Source organism: Bombus bifarius, unplaced genomic scaffold (genome assembly GCF_011952205.1).
Source record: "Bombus bifarius isolate JDL3187 unplaced genomic scaffold, Bbif_JDL3187 scf7180000007978, whole genome shotgun sequence".
Lineage (NCBI taxonomy): Eukaryota > Metazoa > Arthropoda > Insecta > Hymenoptera > Apidae > Bombus > Bombus bifarius.
The window spans coordinates 5,024,277-5,049,221 of NW_022884363.1; the positions used below are offsets into that span (position 1 = coordinate 5,024,277).

The 24,945-nt window shown below is 43.1% G+C and overlaps 1 protein-coding gene across 1 annotated transcript in view; it reads left to right on the forward strand.

Moving 5' to 3' along the window:
- The window catches only part of LOC117204454 (Krueppel-like factor 6), a 271,990-nt gene extending 249,223 nt beyond the window's left edge, over positions 1-22,767 (forward strand). Inside the window, exon 6 of the mRNA XM_033441864.1 lies at positions 16,250-22,767. Coding sequence (XP_033297755.1) covers positions 16,250-16,425 — 176 coding nt within the window. The 3' untranslated portion in view covers positions 16,426-22,767. The remainder of the gene's footprint in view (positions 1-16,249) is intronic.
- Positions 22,768-24,945: the final 2,178 nt, after the last annotated feature.

Here is a 24,945-nt window from a genome sequence, read left to right on the forward strand (position 1 = left end):
CGCTCAATCACAAATGACAGAGTTTCTTCCATCAAAAGATATTTAATAGTCATACAAATGATTCGATTTCTATTGCCACTGAAAATGCTTAGAATCCATTCAAATCACACGTGCACCCATCCCAGATCATTTAACATTGTCATAATGAAAACATAAATTACACAGCACATCGTTGCGCGTTAGAAAGTACATAATCAAGGCAAATAGAAGAAAACACAAAGTGTTAAGACGTGTATAACACTTTAGTACTTAATACATTTCGCTATTATAGAGTTCATTCGTTCCTTTCAGTTTGACAAAAAAGAAAATGAAAAATGTTGGAAAGTTTTTAGCGATTCTAATTCGATGACCAAGCAGCGTAAAGTATTCCTTCGGTTCTTACGAACATTCATCACGCTTTCTGTAATTAAGGTGACGCACGTTACCAATTATCAAATGTACCGATGCTGGCCATTAATAAACGTTACAGAACGCGTCTGTCTTTGTACGATACCGTGCGGTCGCTCGATAATTTTGCGCGTTTCACGCGACACCGCGCGCCCTTTCTTCGCGATTCAGTTAATCGTTAGTCACGCGATTATCCCTGGCGCCTGACGGTGGGGAACGGACGGGAAACAATCGCGGACGTATCTCGGTGAGCAACCAGGGATAAATTCCCCGACGCGTTCCCTGTCTCCCTTATCGCGGTAAATAACAATGCATAATTAATTACGAAGCCGAATTAAGGGAGCCTGTTCGGCTTGTACGACGGCTCTGGGGTACTCGAATCGTGTACGCGAACCGGATGAATGCGAGGCCCATGTGCGCGAAACCGGATGATACATGTTTAATACCATCGAACCAGTCTACCTGTGTGTTTTCTTCGATCGATAGAGAGAATAACCGTTCTTTGCATTTCGCGGTACAACTTAAATTACGCTTATCTCCTAATGAGAATGTAACAAGGCGGCTTGCTTCGTGGTAAAGATTTTCGTTTAATCGGATTTTGATATAGCTATCGCGATTATTTATCGTACGAGATATTCGAGTGAAAAGATGGTTTTCAGAAATTGGATATGATTTTGTACTTATGATAAAATGTAAACAAGGAAACTCGATCTGCGCTTTTGGTTTTCTACGATTCCTCTTTTAGAATTTATTCAAAATCAAATACTTAATATTTACTACCCTGAACCATCTTTATTCGTTCGTTTGCTTATTTAGGCATACTGAGTATGCAAAGATAATTTTCGAAAAAGCATGCTTCTCCGTTTCATCTATGATAAACATTCATCACGAGGAAACGAACGAAACATGTGAAACATGAATAATCTTCCAACATCCCCGTCACTTCGGTAAGTTGCGTTACTTTGTGCGAGGAACTGACCGAACATGTTATTATCATGCAGATACCGCTTCTCTCTTCTTCGTCTCGCGGTTATTCCCCGTTGGTTGCGGCAGCAGGTGATGGCGGAGGACTGTAATTAACGAGGATTCTCCTCTTTCTCGTTCCGCTTGCAACCCCCTTCATCCCTTCTCTTTTCGTGCTTTTTGTCTCTTTACGCTTCAAATCCCTTCGGCGGGAGCAGATACGCGTTCAGGTGTACACGCGCGTAATTATCTGCGTACGTTGATTCTACGTCTACAAAATCACTCTTGGTGTTCTTACATATACATATGTAGAAGCATCGGTTATTTTTTTTTGTGTTTCTGATGACGGGAATGCAAGTGCAGTACTAAATTACAACAGTATCGCATTGTTCGTTTGCACTAGACTTTAAACCCGTTGGCCTGGCCAGTTCAGTTCACATTCTACTTACGTTTCGTAACTACCTCTAATGCTCTGTAAAATGTTTCGTTTTGAAATGCCACTCAAATTACCATGTTCCGAATTTCAAAATGTAGTTTGACGTGAAATGCAAGTCGAATTGATCGAATTCGATTCGATGTAAATTTTTCAACGGTAAAATACATCGTTGACCTGGCGGGTAGCCGTCAAATATTTAATCACGCGATTCATTTCACATGCATCGTGTCTTTCATAAATTTATCTGAAAATCCGCTCCATCATTACATCGGATCCCGGAGTGTTTCGCCGCGAGCACACGCGCCCTCGTCCCTGTAATATTGTACGTACAAGTGATTAAACGTGTATACGCGTCCACATATATTTACGCACGTGAATAGTTACACGTGCGCGCACGGCCGCCTTCATATGTGTTTATTTACCTATCCGCGTGTGCACATCTGCATCCATACACGTTGCTTCGTGTCTACAGGAAAGCGCACAGATGTGTAATTTCAGCCTCTGTATTAGGGAGGATGAGCTTAGCGAGAGTATTCCTAGAGAAGCGAATAGGTATGGGACAGGTTGATGGAAGAAGAGAATTACAGAGAAACAGGAACAAAAGGGGACAAGGAAGGGGAAACGCTAGAGCAGTACAAGGTGAACGCAAACCAAGGTGGAAGAATTTGGATCTGTACAGTATATTTCTATGCAACCATTTCTATTCGAATCATCCTAAATACAATTACACAGTGATAAAAAAAAGTATTTCCACCGAGTAGTTTTCTTCTAAAATATCGTGTAAACTTCAGTCACCTCGTTTATAAATTTATACAAGTTTTTAACGAACATCTGTCGATAATTTCGTTCATCGCTTGTTTCGAAAGTTAAAACAAGTAAATAGGAAATGAATAAAAGCAGAGTAATGCTAGCAAGACGAAGAAAATAAGAAAACAGAAAGAACTAGCGAAAAGTAGCGAGAAGGGAATAGGTAGGTGAAAAGAACGGGGCGAAAAGGGAAAGAAATAGAAATAAAAGAGAAGAGACAGACAGAGGGTGAGAGGGTTGGCAATAAGAGAGAGGTTGGCTGGGATACCTTCATCCTGCAGCGTGGCAGGTACGTCGGGATTGCTTCTCGCGGATCGTTAAGCAGAACTGCTAACTACGGGATTATGCATACTGTGGGGCCCCGTCCCGCAATTATGACTCTGTTATGAATTCGTCCTGACGCAAGGATCTCCCTTCGTGCTTGGAACGCGCTGCACCAGACGATGTCTGCGCACGTATCGTACTACGGTCGAACGTTTATTTCGCTGAAAACGTTGGTCGGGGAGAACTGGCTGAAAAGGACGCCACGCGTGTCCTGCCCCCTAGCCGGCTATTACCTCCGTCGTAATTGGTTTCCCGGTGACGGATGTTCCCGCTGACGGATCCCCGGGATTTTCCAGTTAATCGTTCGCCCCGCGGACTCGTGTAACGCTTCGACGTTCACAGGGTTTCGCTTAATCCAATCCGATATTGTTTCCTTTTCGAGTAACCAGTTTTCGATGTCCCATTGTGTTTGCTAGTCCGTCTGCTGTACACGATTGTGCCGAGTACAGGTTCTTGATAGAATATACTTTTATCGTTTTTGTTATGTCGTTCTATAAGTAGCTGTTTTTCTGAGAGTACAAATTTATTTCATTCGATTTTCAAACTTTCAAAGCTAAATAAATATTTGTTTTATCTCCGAAATATAATAACGTGTACTTTACTCTGTATATTTTATATGTTTTTACATAGTATATAATCCTTTAGAGTTTTGCATCTTTGAACTCTCCGTAAATATATAAACATCTATATGAGCGATTTAGCAATTTTGTAAAAGAGGAGTAGAAAAGCTGGTGTAGGAATAACAAACAATTTGCGGAAATATCCAGATAGCTGTTTATTTTCAACGAGCAATCCCTACCGAGTATAATCTTATTACTTATGAAAATAGTTCAATATTTTAGACACTTCAACCACCGTTCTTTTATTTCTCGAATCAAATTTTATCATCGAAATCAAGTACGAACCTTCAATGCTAGGCACGCGTATGGTTATCCACCGTCGATGTTGCCTTCTCAGATTCCAACGAATTCGAAGAGACGAGGATAGAAAGAGAGAAGAAAAGGTAGTGCTGGTAAGAGACGCAAACGAAAAAGTTGGCTGAAGGCGGGCGGAGAAAAGTCCGCGAGCAACTTTCTTCCAGAGATGGAAATACCGGTATACTTTGATCTCGGTCGGCGAATCTAATTACTGCCGGCTTGGAAGGAGCGTTCGCGAGGACCGGGACGCGAAACGAGGCGAATCGTCGAATCACGGAGTACGGGCGATCGTGTGGCCGAGTCAACATGAAGGCTCGTTACGAATTCCATCGGCGAACTTTCCTTTCGAGGATCTTTCGGCATGTAGATATCCGCCGGGCCAGCAGGAGGTCGTTCATCCCTGACCCAGCTCTCCTTGGGATCTCCCTCTCACTACGTTTCAAGACTCTCGTCTTAACGACGAATCGATCCGATTAGACGATTTAACAGTCAAAGCCATCGTCCAGGGTCCTGTTAATTCCCTTCTAACGAGCCGATAAGATGTTAACTCTAAACAGCGGAGCCAAGTTGATGAGATCGACCGCGGCGTTATGGTCTCGCTGTGAAGCACAGGTTTTCTCTAACTCCGATTTCGTCGTTCACGATATATATCACAGAATGGAAACGTTGCATTTTTGTTTTCGGCGTTTTGTTTCATTCAGTTGGCGAAATGGAATAGGCACACAACGATTGCATCGACGTCGAGATGGATTTGTCGAGACGTTTAACGGGACACGATTGTTCGAACGAAAAGTATTGCCAGGAGAGCGTTAAACATTTTCGAGGAAACAGGATTTGTTCCTTGTTTATCCACTTTGCCCGTCAATATCGCGTTTCAGTGATTTCTCCGTTTTTACGCTGGCAAAGCCTTTCTATACGATTTCCTCGTGGGAATCGAGGAACTATCGATCCGATGGTCCAACCAGTCTCCCAGCAACTATACGCCCGAAGAAGAAGACGAAGATGGGAAAGAAGAAGGGAAAAAGAGAGAGATTTCCAATTACAGAGACTTTCTGTTCCGGAATTCCATTCCAAACACCATTGTTCTCGCGTCTCGAGCTGTGGACAGGACTTTGATCCCTCTACGGAGTCCAATCGTTTCGTTGGAAACTTTTCGCAATCGTTCCCTTAGTGCTCGTTGATGGAATGTCAATATATTTGGAAAATTAAGGAACGACAGATTCGTTATCCCGTGGATTTGTCCGGCATTGATCGAACGTCCTCGCGTCGAGTTCATGGGAAAAGAAAAATCAGAGAGAAGGAAAACTCTATACGTTCAAACCACTTCGATCGTGTCACTGAATTTTTAATAAACTTCGACAAAGGTCTTGACGAAAATATTTTCACGTTATCATCGCGTTTTTGCGAATCATTTCCAAGATGAGTCGTATTATGATAACGTCATTCGCGTCTCATCGATCTCTCCTGATCGGTTTCGCGGAACCAATAACCAGTTTCGATCGTCCCATTTTTAATCACAACTTCGTGTAACAACTCGATGATCGAGTACACGGTTTTCCTCGATCGTCGGATATCGGTCAAAGTAACGTACTGATTGTCGTTCGAGCGAATAATATTGCGCAGCGAGAGGCAACAGCCGCAAATAGGTCAGCCAAGGCGCGGTAATTTACGCCTTAGAAATAGGATGGCGTTCGAACGCGCTTAAATCAAACGAAGGATGAGGAAAATAATAAAAGGCTGCGGAGAGCGCGACCGATACACACAGGCCCTGGAAAATTATTTATCGCTACGTGACTGCTCGCGATGCGTTCTAGCCATTCGGAAGAGGCCGTTCTGCACATTACCAGAGCGTTTCCTCTTTGCATTCACCGCGAGGGATGTATTGAAACCTTTCAAATTTCGCGTCGAGTCGGCGGCTATTGTTCCCACGCGAAAAATAAGGAAAGCACGGCCAGATAATTTATCGAGCTAGCGAGGGGACCAGAACGCGTTATTCTCTTCGAAAACAAGCAACGCGAGGAGTTATTGCGTTATCGGACCTGGGATTTGGAAATCAACTTCTCCAGTCGTTTCCAACCTGCTCTTGAACGCCTCGGTTGTTCGTGTAGGAGGTTGAATAATGAAACTACCAGTAGGTGAAATCGTTAATATATTTAAAAAAGTCCTAGTCGCGAAAGTGTGTATATATTCATTTGGTCACAGTTCATAATGATCCGTTTGCGATCGCGTCCGTTTATTTATAATAGACGGGGGGAAGTCGGAAGATTCAAATTTGTCTTGTTTTACGGTTACATGTAGCGGCGGCATTGTTTTGCTCGGAGTTCATTACTCCTTACAATACCTGTGACCTTGATACTCCGAAGCAAAAGAACAACATGATTTGAATCGAATTCTAACTCTTGTGCCGCTACATTCGTTTCTGACTCTAGTTCGAAAGGATTCTGACTACGTAATTTAATCGACGTGGACGTCGCATGTGCTCCTCTGTGTCGAATCAAACGTAAATTCCAGATGAAAAAGACTCAAGGTTTTAAATTGCTTTATAATCGTTTATTCTGCCATTTTTGCTTTCCCCAAATTCTTGTTATAATATGAAATATCTGAGGACACGCAGAATGAGCAGACTAAAATGATAGGTTTTTGTATGTTTATTATTCCGTCTGATTAAATTATTCTGAAATTATCTGCATGAGCTGTTTACAAGTGAACGTTATTTACCTAACTAAACAAAGTAAAATATGGTGAGCGTACTTAAAATGTTTTAGTTCTCTAAAATAAGACAAGACTGGTGTTTCTCTGCAATCAAATCGATCGACTTTAATCCAATAATTTTCAGCCGTGAGCCTCCCAAAGCAACATTACATCAGTCAAGGTGTTCGAAAGTTTTCTTTCTGCAATATAAATGGCCACTCGGGGAAACGAGAAATCCTGCGGTCGGCTTTGGAATAAATCTTCGTTCCCTACTTGAGTATAATCCAAAATTTCTCCACACGTCGATATGAGAGGGGTGGCCCCGCATTGTTATCAGGAATTTCAAGCCACGACACATTGCAGTAATACGATTCTTAAATAAAATAGCGGGAGAAACCGAACTCGGGCCACTGGTTTCCCACCCTTTTCGCGTATTTCTGCCTTTAGGCGAATGTATCCGCAAGATTGAAAGCGTTTACTCTTACGCTTAAACCTCAAACACGAAGCCTCTCGCGTATTTTCCTCGATACGCGTCGATTGATCGTGGCGTGGGTCGAATTATTTGAATCAAAACGACATTTGAGTGCAGCTAAATAATTTGCCTTGTAATTCACCAAATTCGATTACGAACAATTTTTAGATGATCTACATTTGAAAATAGATTGCTTACTTAAAGACTAATGGTATCCATAATATACAACAAGTTTGATTATTCTGTGCAATGTTCAAGATTGAATTTTAAGATGTTGAAGATTAGGTGACTCAAATAACTCTATTTATTATATTTCAAACGATATAACAGTCAATAGGAACTTCTGAGAGGCGATTTTGCAGAGGAGAGATTCCTCGGTAGGACTAGGTGGTTTGTACAAACTAATTAGCAGCTTGCCGAATCTCGAGTCTTCGGCATTAAGTGCGATTTAACCCGGACCTAACCCCGGAGCCTGTGTGTTTTACCCTGGGCGATCCTGATCAGTTCAGACTAGACACAACTCTATAGCTCCTCCTTTAAGTGTTCAGCGCTAAGCTGTCTAACTTGCTCACCGCGGCAAAGCGGCTGGAAACTCTTAAACCTGAAGCTTTTGTCGTGCATCAATTCCCAAATGATACTCTGATTAATTCACTGCTCGATTATTCGCATTCCCACGCGCGTACTTGCAACCGGGGCAATCGGTGAATACTTAAAATTCTTATCAACGGCTGCTGCATTATTCCCGAAATAATCTTCCCGACCCTTGTATTATTTACAGGAAAGTTCGTTCGGTTACAGATTATACCTTACACACCTCCACTCATAAGTATTAGAATATTTTTAGAAAATGAAGTGAGTCTCAAATAGGCGTTATTATTGAAACCTTTGAGAATTATTATCTCGTTTAAAATCTTAGGCGAAGAAGCTTAACTTTATAATAAGATTAAATTCTTGCATGAATGCAAAATGCTGGTCGATTATCGCTTCCTTGGTAATTTGGACCAATTATCACATCTTGCGTAAAATCAGAATATGTTCTGATACTATATAATGAACGAGGGCGTACATGTATGCATGTAACCCTCTCTTGCTTTGTCTTGCGTGGATACGCGTGTGCACATGCATACAGACACGTGAGACACGGGTGATCTCCGCGTACGTACATATCGATTCGTACCTCGGGCACTGTTCGAAATACGTTCGAAACACGCAGCGAAGTTAGAAGCCGCCGCCGTCCCTCGTTCGCCACTGCCGATCCCCGGTACCCTGGCACCGCAAACAATTGGAAACGTCGTCAAAGTTCTCGCTACAGTTGACAGCGAAACCGCAGTTCACAACACGAGGAACGTGCTATCTCTAACCGTAGTCGATACCGCTGGGACGGAAACAGGCAGCCAAGAACCCGGGTGTACTCGCACACACCGTTGCACACTACGGGGAAAACCACGCGCCCTGTCATCGATCTTCAACGATCGACCGTTTCAACTTTCCGTTACAACTTACTCCGAGACGCTAAGAAGTTTTACGCGTGTGACGTTTCGCACCGAATCTCTTACGCGACTCTATGGTTAATTAGAGGGAGTACTTTCATCTTTGAAATGACTAAATTTAATGTTACAGGGTAGGAAATAGTAGCTGGAAGTAGTAGATCGCATATAGTTTTTGGTTTGTGTTTTTGGAAAGTCCGAATATTTGGTGCGCTGCATTGTGGAATTATTGCCAGTAGAGTAGGCCAGTTATAGTGACGCACGTTGTTCTGATAAAAGAATACAATTTCTTTGCAAAATATTTCTTTCCAAAGGGAGGACGGTTGGTTATACGTAAATAGAAAAAATCTTTGGCTTTGTAGTAGTTTCATAAAATTCAACACGATAACACTTCTGCTTTTGGTTGCTATCTACGAAATACAAGTAGAATATTCCGTATATGCTCAGACACGCTGCATTTACAGGAGATCAAATCCTTCTTAAGTATGTTACAACCTGCGACTTTTCCTGTTATTTCTGACGTAAATCCTGTCCACGAAATGTCGCGAACACTTTGCTTTACACAAATTTATGAAATTATTTCCCGAAACATAAACAACGCGAAGTCCATAATTAGAAAGTCGAAGGATGCTGAGTGAGTAAAAGTTCCGCGTGAAAGTTAGTTCTTTACGGAAGTACTTCTTTCTTTCCCTCGAAACACGTGATTTTATCCCCATTCTTCTTTTGAGATCCTGTTTTATATCCGCCGAAACGTTTCCGTTTCCGAAATAAATGCCGCGACCTTCCGAAACAAACACCTCATACGCTTCTCTTTCGGGGCGCACGATATTTCTTTACGGGAAATCCCGTTTCATTTTTCATTTCTATCGTGCTTCATCCTATTTTAGTATACGACCGCGCGCCGCAGTGCCGCCGTCCCGGCGCAAAATTTGTCCCTCGAAAAAGCAACGACTTGCCAACCCGATTCCCTAGCAAAATTTTCCTGAACCGCCCCTGTCTAGGGGTGGGGTTTGACAACGTCGTTTCTCAAGTGGAACGGCGGGAAAAAATATAAAACATCGTACCCGGGAACCCTTCGTATCGTGCGAACGTAAATTCGCCACCACCGCGAACAATCTATCAAGCAACCTTACAAGACAGTCTCTTGCAATTCCAGCTAAACGTATTCTAGAACGTGATGAGTTTTATTAATTCTTACGGAAAGAACGTTGGATATGTCGTTCCGTTATTCGTTAGATATTCTTCGATATTCGTGGATCAGTGGAAAAATTTATTACAGTTCGAAGAGTCTTCGAACTTTGATTAAAATACCGATAGAAAATTGTATCGTCCGGTTGTGAAATTGTCACACGATCGTAACGGTAGGAATAGCGTCCTTTAAAACCAGCTAAATGCGGAAAAATAAAAAAGAGTTGTACAGCGTCCGCTACAATGGCTCTCGTAGAACAATGTAGAATCTTCTTTTGTGGTTTGCGAAGTTTCGCCCTTTGTTACGCGGACTGGAAATTTTTCGCGCGGTTCGTAATATTTTGCTCGAATTCTTCTTTTCTATTTCCTCTTTTCTTCTCTTTTTTTTTTGTTTCACAATTCACCTTTTCTCCCTTAAACGATCAACCGGCTTTACTTTATCGAATTTTTGTCGCGGACAATCTTGAAAGAAGTTAAATTTAACGAGACAGTCCTCAGGGTCGAGTAATTTTCACGATCCTTTCTTCGTATTAATACAACGCTGCAGCGGCGGGGGGTTAAACGTTCGCAGCTGTAGAAAATCATGTCTCGCTTTGTGGGACGCGCAATTCTTTGCAGGAAGAAAGCTGTTACCGCTTTACAGTCTACGATATTTCTACGAAAGAAAATGAAGAAAATCCGGTTCTCCGCCGTTCCGACTTCCGCGCAAGTGGAACGGATCAAGATTTTTTCGAACGCCGATCCTCGATTTTTGCTTCGTTGGAAATTGAAGTGCTCCGCTTCGCGAAGGAAATTAAACTTTTTTCTCAATTTTTTATCGTATTTAGCCCGCAGTATTATGTCTGTTTGGTTATGGAGCTTTAATAAAAAAAAAAAAAAAAAAAGAAGAAAAGAAAGAAATGATAGACTTTTAATGGAGGATACATACAGATCGGAGTTAATTAAATTTTCATTTCCGCCGACACGTAATTTTAGAAAATATTCGCTCGCAAAATTTTCATCGTAATTTGACATTTTCCATCGACACGAGTGACGAAAGAAATATCGTATCTCTCCCCGGAAAGTGCAACGTAAAACCGTTTCGCGAAAGCTTGCGATACTAACGTTCAACGAAATTTTACTTTGCGACCTGCGTTTACTGACTAGCAGCGATTTACTGGCAATCAAATCGTGAAGGAAAACTTCGCAGATATTTCCATGTTATAAATTTCATGCATCGTCGAGAATCATTCAAATTTTCACGATCGAAATTCGCAATTCACATTTGAAGTCCGTGAAGAATTTCAAGAAAAATACAGGACACGGTCAGAGCAGTAACTATAAATATTTATTTAAATATAAATAAACATAAACAAATATCTTTCGGTATTCTCCAGCCATCTCTCAACTTCCTGTACATGAAAGAATTTCAATGCTGTCAGGAAAAATTCTCTCCGCGAGGAAGAACATGCATAAAGTTATTCCCAGATTCCTGATCGATCTTCTCCGTCAGGATATCGCTGCTGGTTCGTCTGAATATCCTATGCTGGACAACCAGAATCTCTAGCATGTCGAAACTGTAAAAAATTTTACTTCCATCGACCTGGCGGATTCTCGTCTCTCAGAATCTCTCGATGGTGCACGCGCGCACACTAGAAACGAGAAAGAAAAAGAATCTTCCACGTCCACCGATCTGTCATGCGGATCCACGAAACGTCCTTCGGTATTAGGCGCGTTTCTCTCGTCGAAACGTTTCTCGCGCGGAACGTGTTCGGATGTAAAGGACAGAGGACAGGAAAGAAATAGAAAGAAAGGGAGTAGAAGAGAGACAGGACTAGGGATGGAATCCTTGGTCATAAATTCCGGTTGTCCTATCCCTGGGCGACATGACGGAAGGTAGCCTATACATCGTCGCCGACGACGGACTTAATAAAATGCAAAGACGACGAACACACATTGCCAGGGACGGTCTGACATATCGACGCAATACCGACCCACTCAGACCTCTCGAGGAACGTCAGATGGAGGGAAGGACATAGAAAAATCGTTTCTACGCCGAACGGGACGAACGTCATCGAGGACTACGTGAAACCAGCCACTTCTAGCTTTCCTCGCCGCCGCGACTGTCCTCGCATCCCTCTTCCTCTATCATGTTCTATTTGTACCGGGTCTGGTTTGCATGGAATATACGCGGAATTTAAGGACGATGTGCATAAAATACAGTTAGGACGGTGAACGAGAATTCGTTATAATGGTAAGTGCGTTGGGAAGTTTCGTTCTCCATGGGTCACATGGATTTTATAAAAATCGCTCGAAGAATATCGAATAAGCGTTATTCGAAGCATCAGTATCTCGAAACGCCTGCGAAACCATCGAAGCGTTTTAACTTATTGTTAATAAAACCTTAATCCTATTTTTCCCCGGCATCCGAGGGCTCGGGTAACGCACGACTATGCGACCAAGGGAAACACTACCCTCGGTACCATCGAACAATAACAGCACCCCTTCTTCGGAGAGCAGGAAGAAATTACCCAATCTCCCGAACTGTGCACGCACATCAACAAAGGAGATAAACAGACGACTGATACTCGTACGGAACAAAGCTGATGGTATGGGATAGGGGGATGCGCGGGGCTGACGTATCGCGTCGTTTAGCAACGTTCGTTACGGGCTCGAAACGAGCGCAGAACAGAGGCGGGACGTCGAGAGGGTAGAGCAGGTTAACACTTTAAGCCGTCCTGTTTAATATGGCTTTATTACGTAGGTGGTAACGAACCGCCGGGAGGCCATTATGCGGCGATAAAATGCGCAATGCACGATGCACCTACACATCGTTCCGCCCCGTCCACCTGGCGCGCGTCTCCGCCGCGGCCGTGACACGCACACTCACACGCGTCCAAGTTGACTGACCCGCACACGCTTCTGTTCGACGCATAATACACGCGCGCGTGTCTCTCGCGGGCGACACACACTGACTGCGGTCGTTCGCCACGTTACGCAGTCACCATGGTTACTCGAAATTCAATTTGCCTTTTCGATGGGGCCTATGCACGCACGCGACACGTCGCACGTTGATTTTTTCCTGCTTTTTCTCCCTTTCTTTTTTCGCCTTCTCTCTCTATTTGTTTTTCGTTCTTTCTCTGCTTTTTCCTTCTCTCTCCCTTCCCTTTTTTTTGGTTCGTTTAATTGCACGTGTAATGGCCCCGTTGATTTTTTCTGTAATTCTGTTCGCTGCCGGGGATTTTAGGTTGTAGGGGGGAAGGGTGCGATTCCACGGTAGAACGAGGCAAAGGTGAAATGGAAGGTGCATTATTGATCGAGAGGGACTAATGTCCTGATAATGAGAGGGCATAGAGATAGGGGATCGGTGTACAGAGATAAAGTTAGAGGGTGTAGATACGGCCAGAGGGTTATAATGATGAGAGGGTAATGGGATTATGATTGTTTGACGTTTCGTTGTTTTACAGAAAAAAAGAAAGAAGAAAGGGGGATGTTTTAAAGTGCACACTTAAAAATTGCTATTCCAACATCATGAATATTCGAATACGTAAATTTACAGAATGTCTCCATATAATTCTACGAAATGGTGCGCATTATTCATATAAAACACGAGAATTCATTTTTCGATGGCTTTGCTCCACTGTTCTATTTACTCTACTCCGAAACGCAGCTGCATATTGCAGTTGCATCGAGAAAGGAGCTGTATTACAGATATAAATGCTGTTGCACTAAGCATTCAACCTCTAGCTCTATCGATATTCCCTATGCATATTCGGAAAAGATCTATAGCATATTCCAGTTTTATTAAAATTTTTCTGAGTCATCTTGTATTTACATGTTATTTCAAGTATACAAAATTAGTTCTATTCCGCGCAAAATAACGTCGAATCAAACAACTATCCTGAATTTAAATCAGGAATGCCGCTTTCATCGATACATCGCAAAGCAATAGCAAACTCGACACAAGTCACGTCGCCGTTCCTAGAACGGAAGCGCGAGACTCAAGTTCTGCCCTTATGCAGTCACCAATTTTTCCTTCCGCCACTCAAGCGCCGGGAATGTATTCGCAGCAGCCTCGCGAATATATTGCTTCGCCACCTCCGAACAGTTTATCCTTATCGTTCACGAAATTCTTGCTGCCAGCCTTGGCTGCGGCAATTTCTAGTCGTGCACGGGAAGATGACGCTCATCCCCCATCTCACGGATGCCCGCGCGAGGGTAGTTCAACCGAACGCACACGGAAGGATACACGAGGACGTGAGCGTCGTTTTTTCTATAGAAAGTCGCGGCTATCTCTGACAAAGCAACCAACCAGCGTGACACGAGGTGTGAGAGAATCGGATTTGGTTATGCGTCGCCACGTTCGCGCTGGATTTGTCGTCGTTACTTCCCACGATGGGGTGGAACTCGTGGAAAAAGCGAATCTCGTCGCGGAACAATTTCGAGGCTAGGAATTGGATGCTGTGTAAATTTTTCCAACCTCCGTGCATCGATGTTGAGTAAACGTCAGTCGTAACTCTGTCTTGTCTTCCGGCGCACGGCATCGAGTAGAATTTTCTCCTCGTCAATTCGTTTGCAGGAATTGATCCTCCCGTGGAAGAGGAGGGGAATATTAAGGAAATCGTAACGAATGGCTTCACGGATGTCTTCGGCGATAGCTCGACACGATGGGGATTGCGTGCGTTTAAAAAAAGCGGGCGGAGCGTGTTACTGGAATTGAATGAAGTAGGGTGCCCGCGTTGGTGCGTCGTTAGGTAGGTCCCTGGGCTTGTAAAGTGGTTGCACGATCGTGGAGAACGTTGAAAGGGAGAAAGTTTTGCTTCTTGCTGCGGTGAGAGGATTCGCAGAGAGGATTAGTGAAACGTTACAACCTTTTTCTCTACTATGTTCGAGTCTAGCTTGCTTTGCGTAAAGAAAGAAGGTTGATGAATTATTCCAGGAAAACATTATTATTGCGAAAAAAAAAATCGCGATCAAAGATTACATTAAATTTCGTTCGCGAATTTCTTTGAGCGATTAGTGGTATGATACGACGCGAGGGAGAACAATATTACGGTGACGCGAATTTTTTTAAGATCACGCGTTCGCGGTACAACCACGACATTACCGCGTCTAAATTACACGCGAAGCGTTCGCAGCCGCGCGCAAACAAGCACGCGACAATAAAAACAGCACATCACGCGAATGTCGACTGCGTTAAAGGCTTCTTCTCTCTCCTGCTCCTTTTCTCGTGATTCTCCCTGTCAGTCCCTCTCTTTTTTTCTTTTTTAATTCATTAAGTTTAGGGTCGCACGATGTAGATGTCAAAACGTTTTACTTCGCGGTTTCATACGCGCGTTTATATCGTCTTTTCCACGCGGTCGCCATTACGCGCTCCCCCATTCTTTCGTTTTTATGAAGGAATAGCGTATACACTTCGTCTTGATTAGAGACGCGACAAACATTGGACGAGGAGAATCACCTTCCGTCGAAGACAAAAACTTGCTTTCGATTCTGCTATTTTTCTGAAAAGCCACGATGAAGCGTCTCTGAAACTTTAACGACAATCATCGAAGCCCCCGGAGTTGCTTCAATCTTCCTAGCTGCCTTTCAAACTGCTAGCGCCTTGCTAAATCCACCAAGACAAAGTCTTTCCAAGTTTTTCAACCTTTAATAGCGGGCTTTAAGGTCTTTGAGAGTTCTTCCAGTCTTTCCACTATGCTTTCCCCATTTTCTACGATATTTTATTTAACAAAAATCCCCTAATCTCAAATCGAGACAATTCTCTCTTTACATGCAACGATCAAATGCTTACCCGCATTCTTATCAATTGGTCTTTATCTTTTTTCCGATATTTTGCTTTTTATTTTTTTAATTTTCACTCTCTCCTCCTTTTACACGACACGAAGTCCTAACAGTTTGTTAAACACAACAGCAAGGCGCCACAGGTGGCGCGTCCGCATTTCCTGTCCTGTAATGCGGTCTCATCAACGTCAGTCTCTTTCTATATTACCAAATAGATTATTTACGTGTTAATAATGTGCCAGCCGTTCCATGATCGTCCCTTGTCGCGGCACACGTGCTACCAGAGGATCCATTCCTCCTTCAGTCGTCCGCCACTTTATTGTCGATCCACCAGCCGGCAGCGTTTTATACGTGGAATTTTATATACCGTCCTCGGTTTTAGTAATTTTAAGGGACGCGCGTGGCCGGGACAATAAAACCCCTTTCGTCGTGTGCACGTCTATTGTGTCGCGGAATATCGGAAAGTTATGGAGGTTAGTACATATGTGAAGCTTATTAAAATTTTCACGATCAAGATAAGTTGCGTGTTACTAGTTTTAGTATGGTAATTATGTTTCCGATTTCCACGCCTGGAATAATTTAGTCCCTCGAATCTAAACGGAAGTCATCTAACTCTCGATTCTTGAAGCGTAGATCGCTCGCTTTTCCTAAATTTTATCAAGGGATTAATCCTTAGTGTCTTCTAGATACAAGAATTTATTCTAAAATTTGCTTATATGCTCTTCTATAACCTGTAACAGTTGCTACAATGAAGAAATTTCTTCAAAGTAAGGTAAATCATCGTAACTAATATATCGATTCTATTTCGTTCCAGGAGAGAAGCCGTATAAGTGCAGCTGGGAGGGTTGCGAGTGGCGATTCGCGCGTTCCGACGAGCTGACGCGCCACTATCGCAAGCACACTGGCGCGAAACCGTTCAAGTGTCGGCATTGCGACCGATGCTTCTCTCGCAGCGATCATCTAGCCCTCCATATGAAGAGACACGTGTAATCGATCGTCATAGAGAACGGTCCTCAACGCGCGGAACAGTCCAGGACCGGCAGACGAAGCTCCTTCCTTCCCGAGGATTCCCGAGGTCGTCGAGCAACACGGCCTCCACGTGATTGCGTTTTTTCCACAGATACCTGACGATTCACATCGAACTCGATCACCGACGATCGACCGCTACGATGGCCCTCAATTTGGCCACGATTTTCGTCGGAGTAATACGATCGCAAGATATTCTGCGGGCTTTGATACTGTCTATAAGAGGGAATCGATGATGAGCGAGACGATCGGTGAAGAACGGCCACTTCTAGTGGCGATTATCCATTAGAACGGACAACAATCGATCGACGAACGATAAACGATCGGTTTTGAACCGTGTCGTTGAGATTATAGATTCAAGACACTTCGTAGGTTGACGATTGCAATTGGAAATCGCAATCGGAAAAACAGGTAGACGCGCGTTCCTTTGTTCTTCGAGGCAATTCGTTTAGACTAAAAGGCGAGGAGTAGAGACAGGAAGAAAGTCTGATGACATTTACTACGCGAGAAACGCTTGCACTAGAGACAGCAGGTGGGTCGACAACGATCAGATGCGGATTAGACTGGTATTGTTGATGCGATTAGACGGAGCCACCGGGGCGAGCAGCTGGAAGACAACGCGCTACGAGTCTCGTCCCGGGAAGTTAATCACTGCCAATTCATTAAATTGTAAGATCGGCGCGTGTACCGTCGGAGATATAGCCTACGCGAATGGCTGCTTCGGAGTCAGAGGAAGTTTATCGAACGAGCGAAATTGTCCGGCGACAGCGGTGTACAGCTCGTGTGTGAATCCTTGTAAGCCGTCTGCCTTCCGTAAAACGGTCGAATTCCAGAAACCGAAACTTTAACTAACGCAAAAAAAGAGAAAGAAGAAACGATAATTAAGATAAACTAAAATAGTAAAAGAATAATGATAAAAGAAACCTGATAAAAGGATGAAACGTAGCGCACACAGTTTGAGAAACACCGATCTGACGATGTTTCAAAGGCGTCGCGTTTAGATTCGAACGAAAGTCAAGGAAACCCGGTTCGCGAGGACAATAATACGCTGTCTATCGGTGCCAAAACGTTATTTCCTTTCTCTTTCATTTACCCTCTTCTTTCTTACACGTATACACAGAGAAAACCATATATATTACACGTATATACGCGTACTATGCTTCTCCCTCTTATATCCCAATGAATGGGGGCCACGGGAAAAGCAGTTGGTGGGTGGGAAACGTGCACGACGCTTTTGAGCTTCGATCCTTCGACGGGTGGCAATAATCGAAATTGTATTCGCGACCCGGTGGAACGCGGAACCGTGTCACACGGAGGTGTGTTGTAAGGGGGCGGCGGATGAGGGCACGAAGCGAGAGGACGAACCGTAATTGAATACGTGATTTCGGCCAGTTTCGACGGAGGCAAAGTTTACCCGTGCCGTGCGCTAATCCCAAATTTACAGTGCGAATTATATCGCGAGGCACCTCCATTCGACCGATGATCCGGTCCGCCGCCCTTTCGTCCTTTTACCATAGCCTCGTTTCCACCGGGAGCTTGTGCGAATGATACCGATATATACGATAGACGAGAAAAAAAAGAACACTAGAATGATCCTATTCAACGATAGATTCGACCGTTTTACTCATCGAGAATATTCACGAGTGATTTTTAAGGAAGAAAGAATCGCGTACAATCCTCGAACACCGGTTCGAGGGTACTTTTTTCCTTAAAAAAGAATTCGAACGAACGGGGCTTCTTTCGTAGTGGCGCGCGTCCTATGGTTTTTAACGAAAATAAGTGGAGAAAAAAAAGTATATACGGAATCTGACTTTGTACTTTTGTACGATTGCTTTCTAGGTAACGTTCTCCTGTTTTGTTTCACGCGTAACCGCGCGACGTATGGACGGGGGTGGCGACGCGTCCCGGCGCGGCGGGCAAGATTCTTGTCGGAGGCTCAACAGAAATAAATGATATATATATATTTTTTAATATTCTCGTCTTACTCACTGAAACAATATATTGTTATACATAAGGGATTATACAAAGTATAAACGGGCAACATTCCGCACAAAGCTCTAGAACCGTTTCCACGCGTCAGACTCACCCGCCGAGCACGCCACCCCCTCTCGTACGCACGCAAAACCCGGATGGCAGACGGCGCTCGCAGTTCACCTCGACTATGCGTGTCCCGGGAACACTATGATCTTCCGGTCGATATGCAACGTTGTCTCGCTAATCATCGATTTCCGTGCGGACAAACGGGATCGAAATCACGTAGGGAAATGACAGTGGAGGGGAATATAAATGGAAACGCAAAAAGGAGGAACGAGAAAAAAGAGGGGAAAGAGAAACTAGAGAAACGTAACGAAAAATGAAAGAAAAGAAAAACGTTGACGAGGGGTAACGCAAATTAGTTACTTGAAATAAAAATGTGAATTGTATCCGTGGACTGAACGAACGAAGGATCGCAGATCGCTCATCGAACGAATGGTGAACAAAATAGAGTAGTAAAAGCGATTAAGAAAGAAATTAAAAAAGAAAATAGAGTAATAACGTAAAACGATTAAATATGAATGGAGTAAGAGAAACAGAACGTGAGGGCAAGGAGTTTACCGCTTAAGAAGACTAATCTTACCTGAAAGCGCGGAACGGCGCAAAGAGCGGCCGAACTGGCGGGCGAAACGAAGATTTAAAGGGAAAGAATAAAAAAAAAGAAACTAAATTTTAAATGTTCAGTGGCCAAATAAATTAACTGATAACGCACGTAGAACGTAACGATACCGTACCTACCAAGTAAGCCTGACTGATATGAGAGCGTCGACGCGGTTCGCGCGCGTGTGGTTGCGTATGTATGTATGCGCGTTATTCGATGTCTGTGGCACCTGTGTATTTCTTCTTTTCTCTATAATATTTTTTTCCTTCTTTCTTTGCGTCAATTTGCGTGAGTATGTCAAGGAGGTGTGTACGCTTGAGTGACCACATTTCTTTTTCCTCGCGAGAATGTGTTCCAAAAACGATTTCGGGGGTTGTAGAAAGGTATAAGCTGTGACGAGGATTTTCAAAGAAAACGAACATGCATAGGGAAAGAGAGTGAGAAAGAGCGAGAGAAAGACACAAACGAATCCAACACAGGGAGAAAGCATAAAAAAAAGTAAAGAGAAGAAAAGGTAGAGTATGCGTGTGAGAGAGAAAGTGTGAGAAAAAGAGTGTGAGAGCAGAACACTAAGTTTGTATATTGTGCAATTTTTGTCAGTGTTTCATTATTTGTTACCATGTTCACGGATAATTATAAATAAAGTAAATATATATATGCAGCATTTACAAGGACTTAGGATAAACGAAGATAAACGAGAAGCCAGATGTCTTTTTGATAGCCATATACTGCGAGGTATCGCGCGGCGCCCCGATACAGAGGACGCCCCGACCGCTCTTTTTTCTCGATACACATTTTTTCTTTTTCCTTTGTCTCTGATAGGGCGAGAGTGGCGAGAACGAGGATACGAAAAACGGTGCTCGTCGCTCGGTCACGACGCTCCTCTCGTTACATACACGAACCCGTCGTCCGGATCGTTCGCAACCCCCCAACGATCAAACGAGCCCGCGTTTCGCTCGATCCTCTCGCTCCTCGAGATCGGAAAATCTCGAAACGATTCGTACCATCTTCTCTCTTCGCGGGCTCTCCGCTTCGTGTATCTAGCGCGACTGAGAAGCTTTCTCGACCTGCGACTGACGGCGACTTTAACCACGAGGAGTAGAGGAAAAAGATGGGGTAGGAGACGGAACGATCGAGTCGTAATGATCGGACCTCGCGATCGCGACGAGCGTTTCGCGCGTTTCCATCCCGGCGACCAACGAAACACTGTAGATATAAATACACGTACATTAATATAATACGTAACGAAGGATCGCACGCGAATGAAAAGATCCGCGTTTGTTTCAAACTCGAGCAATGCGAAGCAAGCGTGTAATGGATGAAAAGGGTCGATATAGAGAAGATTAGGAAAGACAGATGATACAGGTGTAATTAAAAGAGAGAAACGATAAGTCGAGAGAGTGAAGATAAGGCGAGAGAAAGCGGGCACCTTAAGAAAACTAATAAATGGTAGTTAGAAGTTTAGATAGATGGATAGCTAGAACGTTAGATAGACACCTTAGATAGGCAGATAAATAGTTCGACGAAGAGAGGAAAGGCGGAACGAAAAAGAAAGAATGAAAGATCGGGGTGAATTGGGGACGGGTGGGAGGGGGGATTTAAAAGAGTTATTATATATAAATGAATAAAAAAAGTCTATAAATATAGATAGGTGGATATACATAGATAGAGATGTAAGTACCTAAGAGAAACTCTAAGGAATCTTTTAGAAGATACTGTATCGTTGTACGAGGTACAATAGATGGACATAAGTGTTTTATGATACTTGCGTACAATAAGGTCGAGACGAAGCGTGAGGAATATAGTGTATAAGAAGATGGTGAAAACGGTGAAGAAAAAAGAAATATTCCAACGAGCATGGGCACGAACAGCGTACATGAATACCGAGCAGTTCACGAAAAGAAAGAAGAATAGGGAAGAAAGGGGAAGAAAGGCAGACAGATGCGGCACGATTCGTAATTGTCTTAATTGTGGTCTGAAATATTTTCAGTCATGTTGTATAGTAACTCTGTGAATTGCAGGATTTTACGTGAAAGCGAGGAAGACCGTGAGTGACAGAGAGCCGGCGTGAATGGATGAGTGTCGGGGGAGAAAGCGTTCGAATGAAAATGGAAGGTAGAAAAGAGAAACGACGTGAGAAACAGACGCGACCGAAGGACGTAAGGGATAAAAAAGGAACAGCACGAACAAAATGGGATAAGATCTATTTTAGGAAGAAACAGGCGAGGACTCTTCGTTTAAATTCAATTCGACGCGTTCGATTTTTACTGTTCGTGTCGCCGAACAGGTATCGTAAAATAGGAGAAGAGAAAAAACGGGAAGAATACGATGAAAAATAGGGCATGTGTAACATTCAATACACTAAGAAACGAACTGATTAAAGAACTAACGTTATTTTTAGGAAATTACAGCTTTAGAAGAGATTTAAGTAAATAGCGAGGGAAAAGGTGGTTAGGCTAAGTGCTAAGGGTAATTTAGTTTCGCGTGTTGAAGCTTTTCTGTGTGAGTATAGAAGCGAAAGAGCGGGAGAGAGAGCGAGAGAAAGAGAGATAGAGAAGGGGAAGCACGAGGGGCAAAAATTGCGAGAAAGAAGAAGAGAAAGTGTTGAAAGAAGAAAGACGAAATAAAACTAAGCAGAGAAATGTGGGAGGGATCGAAGCATACTTATGAGAGGGTGGGGAAGAGAGATACCTATATTTTAAAAAAGTGACCTTTGGCATTTAAAGACTTGTAAAAATCATGCAACGAGTTAATTGAAACAAAGAACAATATCAAAGAAAACAAAGAAAAATATCACAGGGGGCGCAGCGTATTAAGGGGCGTCCGTCCTTCTCCGCGTCTCTAATTTCATCTCACACGAATATGCACCCATACATTAAGATATCACACACGTACGAACTAATACAAACGTAAGCACATCTGCAAGGAGAATATATCCTAAGAATCAGCCAAAGTTCAACGCGAACAAGGCGATCGGATAAACGTTTATCTCTTCGTATACCGACAGAAAAACGACAAGACGCGGTTCATGACACACTAATAGCGACACGAGTCTCTCGATACCACCGATAACACACGGTGCACACCGATGAAAAAAAGGTAACAACGGAAAACGCAAATTTACACATGCACATACCAGAAAACACAAACACACACGCTCATGGAAATATTGGGAAAGGAAAGAATAGCATCGTTGTCTACCCACTACACGTTATGTACGTACGCGTGTCTCGATCTCGATGCGACACAAGTGCGGGAAAAAAAACAGAAGGGTAAAGAAGGACGGAAAAGGAACGCGGAAAGGGATAACATACCAACAAGAGTTCTTGGCGAAAAAAAAAAGGCGAGAGCAAAGAAATTCGGTTACAACGCATAGGGTATATGAGAGGGAAAACATGGGATGGTAGGGAGGCGAACAATGCATTCCGATAAAAAAATCGCTTTTCACGAGGTACACGAGAACCGACGAATCACAGGAAAGTCGGGCTGCCTCCAGGCCTAACTGAAAAGGAACCGAACGATTTCGGTCACGACTCTATCTTCGAGGTACTCGCCGCGAGAACGAATCGCCTCTCGTCCATTGGGACGCGATTCCCCTGGAACAGCCTGGTTGTTTAATCTCCAACGAGCCGTAGAAAAAAAAAAATAGAAAAGAATAAAACTGCAGAATGGGAAAGGAAAGAAAAAGAAACAGGTAGTGGCTCGACGGTTGTTCCCTAAGGGGTAGAAGAAGGTGTGTCTCGTGGCGCGAGCCAGAAATTGACTTCGAAAATGGAAAACAGTCACTGCATAGTCACTATCGTCATCCAACACAATTCATGGTAGGGTATAATAGTATTTTTAGGGATTTTATACAGACATGCGACCGTGCTCTATGTTTTAATCACGATTAACTGTCGATCATTGACGTTTCTTCTTGTACGTAAAACGAACACGGTGTTTCTAGATGTATTAATAATTGCATTATACATTGCAGTGAAGAGTGAAAGGCGAACGCTTGAACGAATAAATATATCTTACGTGAAATTGTGCGATTCTATTGTGACGAAAGGGGATCGAGCGAAAGACCGAGAATTTTCGTGCGAGCGAGTCTAATTTTTTTCTGGAATTCTGTACCTCGTTGTGTATACATCTCTATTTGTATAATTGTGAATATTAACATATTAGGATAATGTGATTTATTACGTGTGATCCTGCGCGTAAAAAGACGTGGAGAAACTTTAAGCGAGTATTTTGTATTACGACAAAGCGGAACGCAAACTAAAGATACAAAAAAAAGAGGAGAAAAATTGCGAAACTAATGCGTGCGATAGAGAGGCAGAGGGCAAGTAAATCGAAGACAGATAGAGAGAACGGGATTAAGCGAATAAAGAGTCTTGTAATCGCAGCTTTTTTTGCCGCTGGGGAATATAATTGTAATAAACGAAGAATGCGCTTGCGCAGCCGTCGCTCCTTTCTCTCAGCGTTATTTCTTCCTGTTTGTCTTCTTCTTCTTCTTCATCTTCTTCTATTAACGCTGTGTTGTGTACTAATTCTTCGTTCCCTCACCGAGGTGATAGATAATCCCGGAACCACGAAATTATTCTACAGATCGCTAAGAACTGAAAGAATAGAAAAAAATGTCGCTGTACGATATTAAAATATAACATTTTGCAATTGATATCCAAGGATATTCGAAATATCGAAATATTTCGTCAACTCGAGCACTTTCGAACGAAAACAGGCAGTAGTCTGGCTCTATATCAGCTCGTTCCGGAGGCTATCGATCACCTCGTTGAGAAAACATCCCTCGACACCGCTCTTCTTGAGGCTGTCCAGCGAAGTTTGATGCAGGGATACGTCAAGCTACCCCCAAGGCCCGTGAAAACATCCGCTCTTGTATTTCATGGGCTGCCGTATAAACAACGCATACGAGCGTGCACCAAAGCGCGCTACGATTCGAGCAGGCTGCGTGTGGACGCTCGGGAGAACGTATAGATGCGCGTGTTTCGATCGAAGCGCGATTAAGCGCGCTACACGATTTTTAAATTTAGGCGGGATCGACGAGTATAGAGGTCGGCCAGAAAGGAGTCTCGTCGTTCGAACAGTCTCGACGATCGTTCGAGGATTAAATACCGAGCGAGTTGTATTGTATACGATTATTAAGAATCTATCCTACGATGACTCGTTAAAAGAAAGATAAAGTAAAAGAATACAGAATATAAAAAGAAAAAGAAGGAAAAGCGAGCGAGAGTAATGCAGAGAAAAACAGAAAAAACCAAAAAAAAGAAAGGAAAAGAAAATTTAGATAAACAAATATAACGGACTAAAATAGTAAGAAAACCAAGTAAGACGAGGAGAATAAAAGAAAAAAGAAGCAGAGAACATCCTTCCAAAGTACCGGGACTAATTTACACGCCACGACTTCCAACAGTCGAGAGCTTCGCGCTGACTTGAAAAACTCTCGAAGGCTCGACTCGTCTTGTACAACGGAATTAGCGAGTACTCGTGTAACGAGACTAGTAGGTGATCACATGTGATATTTGTATTGGTTATTATTATATATAAATATATTATATATATTATAAATATAAATGTAAATGTATAATTAGAGTATTCCGTTAGGATTACCGCTAGTAGTTAGGCGGGAAGGAAAGGAGGAGCGTGAAACGAACGATCGAGAAAAGAAGAAAAAGGGAAAGAAAGCGTACAGGATAACGAACGATGCGCAAAACGTGAAAACAATCTCCTTTCGAGAATCAACGCCTAATTGCTCTTTACGCAGGCCTACTTGCCGATTCTAAAGGAACACTCGAGATTCGACGAGGAAATAGAGCTACGGCACAAAAACCTCGCGATCGTTCGCGGGA